General features: G+C 42.4%; 1 protein-coding gene across 1 annotated transcript in view; it reads left to right on the top strand.

Annotated features, from left to right (window-relative positions):
• Window positions 1–2,514: 2,514 nt before the first annotated feature.
• Window positions 2,515–7,597, top strand: part of PAH (phenylalanine hydroxylase) — a 39,849-nt gene continuing 34,766 nt past the window's right edge. The window contains exons 1-2 of the mRNA XM_009332953.1: window positions 2,515–2,556; window positions 6,777–6,884. Coding sequence (XP_009331228.1) covers window positions 2,515–2,556; window positions 6,777–6,884 — 150 coding nt within the window. The remainder of the gene's footprint in view (window positions 2,557–6,776; window positions 6,885–7,597) is intronic.

Below are 7,597 nucleotides of genomic sequence, written 5' to 3'. Positions count from 1 at the left end.
GGTTGGACTAGATGACCTGTAGAGGTCCCTTCCAACCCAAACTATTCTGTGATTCTATGATATTATTATGATTATGTAGCAATAAGAGTAAGAGACAAGCTTGCAATATAAATAGAAAAAGCAGGGGGTAGGAGGAGTCAAAATAGATAATTACGAGGATTTCGCTTGAGCAGTATTTTGTATACCCAATATTTCACTTTGCCTTGCCATGTGATTCTATGATATTATTATGATTATGTAGCAATAAGAGTAAGAGACAAGCTTGCAATATAAATAGAAAAAGCAGGGGGTAGGAGGAGTCAAAATAGATAATTACGAGGATTTCGCTTGAGCAGTATTTTGTATACCCAATATTTCACTTTGCCTTGCCATTACTGTCAGGGTAGAGCGAACAGAGGGTGCAAAACATAAGAAAAAGGATGGAAGAACAGAAAAAAAGACTACATGCATGTAAAAGCCACAGAGAAGGGAAAAATATTGATCAAAGGCTAGTGAAAAGAGAAGGAAAAAAGAAAGAAAAAGGAAGGCACAAACAAATGACAGAAAAAAATAGTTTATGACTCTGGATGCCACAGTTATTCTGGCCAGCCTTAGAACATGCATTTAAGTTTTTTAAAATCTAGTTGAAAAATATACCAGGTAGCGAGGCATGGTGTGTGGGGAAAGTAAACAAGACCAGTTGCTGGAGGCTGTTCTGCCCTGCACAGGGACTGCTGCAGTCAGTGTTGTCACCATCCTCATCTCATTGCTTTTATTTTTGCAAGGTGGCCTTCAATGTCCCTATCATGGATAGGACTGTGCCGGTTGCTGCACAAACACAGGACACAAAATATTGCCGCCCGTAGTGAACTTAGTGGCTGAGCTGTTAAAAACCAGTAGTTTTTATACTGCTGGCAATTACCAAGGTTAACCTCCCTTTCTCCTGCTGCCCCATCTCTCCTTGCCCCAACCTGCTGCCACAGTGTCAGCAGGGCCCAGTGTGTTATGTGTGTATCGCATTTGACTGTCCACCTTGAGCTGCCAGCCCATACCACAGGCTTGCTGGGCACTTCAGAAAGTAACTTTCTACCCCTGCGTGCAGCCGCAGGATGCACAAAGAAGCAGCTTTTCTGCAAGAGGTATGTATTCATGCCCAAAGCACTGAGTTACTTCAGATGCACATTATACAGTCAATAATTTCAGTGGGCTGGATTCTGACTTCACGGTCATGGGGTTCAACATGGGTTCGGACTGAGATCCCTGAAAGTGGCTCCACTCAGTTTCCCTACTGTAAGGCTGATCAGATTTAGCAGCTATTGGGTTTTGTAAGTGCCAGTAATTCACGGTAAGTCTTTGTTAGTATTCACCAATCTGAGTTTGCACTGGTGCATGCAGTAGAGCTTTCCTCAAGGCTAAAATAATCATAAAGAGTTGATTTCTCTATTCCACAGAATTTATCTTCATCACAAAAATATAGCAAGATTACCTGCCTTGACATAGCTTGTCTCGGTACACGCTTCATCTTTCCAAATAGCGAGATAGATACTTGACAAGTTGTTTGTTTTTTTTTTTTTTTCACCTGCCCTCTGGTATTGGGCTACAGCTTTCCATTATTACCTCGACCCCTTTGGTGACTCTTTCTAAACGAAATCTGGGCTTTTTTATATCAAAACTTCACCAACCTTTTCTGAAATCTTTCACGCCTTCCCACTCCATTCCCCTTGTAGTTCTCCACGGCTGACACTATATACAAGCACACATACATCTTCTGCAGTCCTTCTGCATCTCCGGCCCTCTAGCTCTGACCTACTCTTCCCTGCTCTTTTTCTTCCTTTACCTTCTTCCCTTTCTCCATGTCCAGACTCATATCCCAGTGCGAGGTCCATGCAGCTAACTCCTGTCTCACGCTTCCTTTACACTGGGTCTCCCCAACGTCTGGTGTGTGGAGCGATGTCTCCTGCTCTCTGACCTCTTGGCTGAAGCCCAAAAGGTCCTACTAAAGGACAAATCCCTCAGCTGCTGTGCTGTGTCACAGCCCTCCCTGGCTTGTGTCTGGCATCCAAAGAGCGGATCCTGGAGAACATCTGATCTCTGGTCACGTGGAGCAAGCCCCTATAGGAAACCCACCTGAGGCTGAACACGTACGCAGTGGTGGGAATGGGCGGGGGGAGGCTGAACACGTGAAGACCATGTGTTGACATGCAAAAATGAAAGCAGCGGCTGACGTTGATCAGGAGGAGGAAGGCTGTTAATTCAAAGCATGCCGCTCATCCACGTTGGGTGCAGATAGAAGCAATATGCTGGAGAGCCGCTACGCGCTGGGGTGGGACTCGCAGGGGCTGGCCGGCATGGAGCAGCTTTTTGGCACGGTGTCCAGGGGAGGGAGCTGGGGAAGGGGAGGAAGGGGATGGCTTTGCCTCACTTGCTCCACTTTAAATACCTTTGCACAGAGCTCTGGCCACTGCAGTAAGGTCAGAAGGCTTCACCTGCAGCGGCAAAGGGGCCTCCCTGCGTGGGCATCGCTGCCTCTGCAACATGGATGCACAGCACTGCAAAATGAATGGCGACCCTTTCCAGGTGAGTGATGGGGTCTCTGTGCCCGCTTTTTGCAGGGGGGCTGTGGCTGCCTCCCTCCTGCCCCCCCATGCTTGCAAATCTTGTTCCCCGCTTTCTGAGAGGCAGTGTGACCCAAGATGAGAGGGTGCCCACATCTTGATGCTTTGGGGTGCCTGGTTGCCACCGTTCTCTCTTTTGGCAGCTGGCATACTTGTCTGTTGTTAATTGTGCTCACAAAAGTGCAGTGAGAATGAAAATGAACATTGCGACAGTATCCTTGCATATATGGCAAATAGAAGAAGCAGAAAAGACCAGCAGCTAATTAGAGATCCTAAACCTGTGTGATGAAAAGAAAGTTGTCTTCTTCTGTTAAAGGAAAGCAGCTGAAGTTAACGTGCTCTTCTGGTGGAGCTATTTGCTAAATTCTGGGACTCTGACATCCCCTTTTTTTAACGTTTACTGACTTACTTTGAACCCTTTGCTTTCGAAAATACAGGAAAGTCCTGAAGCCCATGCCTTTTGATTACAGGCACTATAGTTACTGCAGGGGCAAGGAACATAACTTTAGGCCAGCATGGTTAATCATTAGGACCAAATTCTGCATGTATGTGTCCTATGCAATACTGCTGAAGCCAGAGACGAGCTGTGGAAGATGCGGGGGAGGGGGGGGGAGGAAAGGGCTTCAGTTTCTACAAGCTGTTTTAAGAGCAGAGCAGCCAAGGAAGCCTGGTTTCCTACTGCTTTGTGTATGAGGCTGAACTCCCACAATAATTCTCCAGGATCTCACCTTGCTACTTTTCCAAGTTGTGTAATTGCTTGGTCCCAATGAGATCTGTGGGAGCTGAGCATCTAAATGCCTTAAGAAATCTGACTCAGAAACTAGTTCCATCTTCAGAAGTAACTTAGGAATCTTATTTCCTTTAAAATATTTTTTTCCGTGAATTTTCCCCTACTATTCTGTGTATCTAGTAAGTCTGGAATTTGCGACACAGAGGTGAAACTTTTCTCTCACTGAAACTGCAAGCCAAACTTCCCCTGGTTTTAACAGTGTTGGAATTCACTCTGAAGGGCTTTATCTAATCTGCTCAGAAATGGATTAGAAGGCTGACAGGTCTGTGTTACTCATCTGCAATACTGCCACACGTGTCAGGAAGGCAATACCAATCTCTGTGTGGAGTGGTTAACTAAAAGTGCAGGTTTGCATTGCACTCAGGTAAACCCCTCCCTGCATCTACACATCACCTATCTTTGAGATTGTAGTAGGTCCAGGAATGGATGTTCATTTTGTCAACTGGTTCTTATTTTACTTCTTGAAAAAAAAAAAAAGGAGCTGGAAGAAAATTAGAGTTTAATTTATCCCAGACTACATTTATAAATCACATATACATGCCATATAGGCAGTATTTCAATGACAATGAAACAATTTGTTCAACTCTTAATCATAACCACAGTAGTAACAGAACAGTAGAACTACCCCAAAGTTGCAATTCCTGTCTATATAACAGGCTGAAAAACAAGAAATTAGAATTAGAATTGAGAATGGATAAACTGTGATCAACAGTTAAAATTATGCATAGGTACTACAAAAAGCTCAGCAATAAATGTGCCTTTTGATGTTGATGTATATTACCTTCAGTGTATATGTTGATGTATATTGTCTCCAGTGTGTATTGATATATATTGCCTCCATATATATTGATAAGAACTGGGTACAGGAAAACAATCATGTTACTCTTCTTTCCCCTTGCAGCGAAAGCTGTCATCTCTGTGGACAGACTCAGGCATGAATTAATGTTTGTACAAAGATCTTCCAGTGAACTGAGTGCATATGCAGATGTGCAAGAAGTTAAGCAAATATCACTCTGTTTGCAGGATTAGTGCCTACTCCCTACTGCAACGTGTCTTACTTTTAAGCACCAACATAAATCAATTTACAAGAGTGGGAAAATGAGTGAGGGTAAATTGAAAGTGGCTGATCACAACACATCAAGGCTAGTGACCAATGAGAATCTATCTGGGTTGGAAAGGATGTTTTTAAGGCATTTTTGGGTGATCTCATGGTATAAAGAGATCAATTAATATCAGAATTACCTTGCAGAACTTGAACCTGGCATTATATCCCCTGCAGGTGTCCAAACCACAAATTCTTCCTTTGTCACACAGATTCAAGTCAACCTGCCATAGAAGTTGGTCCTCACAGCATGCCTTGGCAAGAGTATTTTAAATACGTAACTGCACGTAACAGTTCCAGTGCAGACCATGAACACCGAATTCTTGGTCCATTGGGCAGACACTGGTGTAGCACAGTTCTGTTCTTAAGATCAGTTTCGGTTGTGGTGGGGGAAAAGAAGGGCAAAGTAATGCATGGACAGTATTTCAGATGATGGCTTTGGTTACACTAACTTTCATAAAATCTCCAGACTACTGATGTTTGGTTTGCCTTTTGACAGACTCCTGTCATTGTTTTCCCTTATGGTTGCTTCAGGTGTAAATGGGTTTCATTAGCCAGCTGCCACATCACTCCTGAGTGCTTTTCCTCTTGGTCCCCACCGTGTAAGAGCCAGGCTGTCTCCCTGGCTGGGTGAGGACCCAGGAGACACAAGAGATACATAAGAGATACTGCGGGAAGTGTCACAGTTGAACAGGTGACAATCTTCCCTCTGGTGCATAAAACCAATATTTCTACTACAGTTCCCACTAGAGGTTCCCCATAAGGGTGGAAAACATTTGCATAACCTTTGCAACCTCTGGAAATAAAGCCTGATAGAAAAATCTGTTGCCAGTCTCTGGCAATGAATTCTCAAGTTAGCAGCAGGCTCAGAGACAGCCTGAAGAATCAGCAATTATTTACTTTAAAAAAGAAGGCAGTTCCTTATAACACTGCCTCAGAAAATGTAGTCCCACCAAGAGCTTTATGGCTTCAGGGCAGCTGGATCTGATTATTAATTTGTCTGCTATAAAGACTGTCTTTTCTAAGGACAATATTTGGGAACTGACACTCTTTACACTCTAATTTATATGTTAAATTAAGCAACAGCTACAATAAGGACAGGCTCTGACTGAAAACACAGACCTTCGTAAAGAAAAATTGAATGGATACCTTGAGTCAAGTTTTGGCCCAGGACTTGTTACACCAATATCCGTCTGTGTTGCAGATATCTGGTGTGATCTTTGAAATACGAACCAGGGGCAATTTGCCCAAGGCCAGTAGATGTTAAAAAACCCCAATAAATAAGACATTAATGTGACTTCCAAAAGTTTGTGATGGTTGTGAATCAAATTTACTTGGACATCAGAAAAATTAAGCTATTCTGGAAATCTCAGCAGGCACTTACCTGACGTGTCAGGTACCCAGATAGTTTTGAAAATCTGGCCCCACTCCAGGACTCAGTTTCCTGTTTCTGAAGTGGTGAAATAGCTCTTCCCTACTTAATAGGAGTTTTGTGAAAAGAAACACATGTACTGAGACATACTAAGACATTCTGGTAATGAGAACCATGAAAATAATTAAAATAAACATTCTCCTTGCTTGGGAATACTGGAAATTGCCTTTTGGAATTTGCAGAGCAGAAAATCAATAAGAGAAAGGGAACAAACATAAATGAAAACACGCCTTGCCCTAACTGAGTCTTTACTCACTGTGGGATTTAGGGAAGATCTAAATGTTTGCTCCAACATTTTTCCCTTTTTTTGTTGTTTGTTGTTGTTATTTTGTTTTTAAAACAACTTCCACATCCCTCTTGTGGATACCACCTCTCCTGGAGCTACCTGGAAGGTACAAGCAGAACCGAAGGGAAACATAGATCATGGCCTGCATCTTTGCACAGAGCTCATCTACATTGCTCTGCTTAATCCTGAGTGTTAATGAAAAGAAAGCCTGAGGGAAGGTCTTTGCACTGTAGCTGAAACCAAAGTGCAGTAATATTTCCAGTCATCCCTGAGCTTGATACGCCTGAGAGGTGAAGCAAGACAGAGATGATATTAGGCTATTTTCATGTCCTTTTTGACTACCTCACTCCAACATGGGCCCTGGTTTGAGAGAAGGTATTTGTGTCTGTACCATCATAAATCAGAGCAGCCCCAGAGCTGCTCTATTTCTGGCAGCAACAGTGGCCTTGTTTCCACTTAAAGCAACTTTATACCCTCTTTACATTGCTGATGCCATGCAAAAGGGAAATGGAGCAAAGCAAAATTGACTTCTAGGGTGAATGTACATTTTTGTTTGTTTTCTTTTCTTTCAGGAATCTATGTACATTGAAGAGTCCTCAAATAAAAACGGTGTGATTTCTTTGATTTTCTCTCTGAAAGAAGAAGTTGGGGCACTGGCTAAAGTTCTGCGCACATTTGAGGTAAATATTTTCCTTCAGGAGACCTGACCAGGTCTTTACATTTTTGCATTGCAGCAACATTTGCTCAGGGTATTTGTGGTCATGTTTGTAATTCCATTTCATTGCCATAATGGGGGAAACCAACATGCGTTTCTTTTCTGGGGTTAAAATGACTTGAAGTCCTGGAGCAAAAGTGGCCTTTTTAAGTTAAAATTTTACTTCAAACTTTTAAATCAAAACCTCTACTTTTAACTGATATGAGGGTGGAAAAAATGCATTTTCTCAAGTTAAGCAGGAGGTATTCCACTGTAACTGCTTGAGTAAGAGGTAGAAGTGAATTGGGCAGTAACCTGAGATTGTCGTCTGAGTATGTGTGTGTGCATGTGTATGTGTATGTGTATGTGTATGTGTATGTGTATGTGTATGTGTATGTGTATGTGTATGTGTATGTGTATGTGTATGTGTATGTGTATGTGTATGTGTATGTGTATGTGTATGTGTATGTGTATGTGTATGTGTATGTGTATGTGTATGTGTATGTGTATGTGTATGTGTATGTGTATGTGTATGTGTATGTGTATGTGTATGTGTATGTGTATGTGTATGTGTATGTGTGTGTCTGTCTGGTACATTTCTTTGGCCAATTAATTTGGCTCTGAAATACTTGATCTCTTGCACCTGTTATTCACAAATAAATATGTCAGACCCCATGTATGTGTATGTGTATGTGTATG

The sequence above is a fragment of the Pygoscelis adeliae genome, unplaced genomic scaffold (assembly GCF_000699105.1).
Source record: "Pygoscelis adeliae isolate BGI_AS28 unplaced genomic scaffold, ASM69910v1 Scaffold38, whole genome shotgun sequence".
Classification (NCBI taxonomy): Eukaryota; Metazoa; Chordata; class Aves; order Sphenisciformes; family Spheniscidae; genus Pygoscelis; species Pygoscelis adeliae.
Note: the sequence above shows the minus strand (reverse complement) of the source record. Positions and strands in the feature narration are given on the sequence as shown.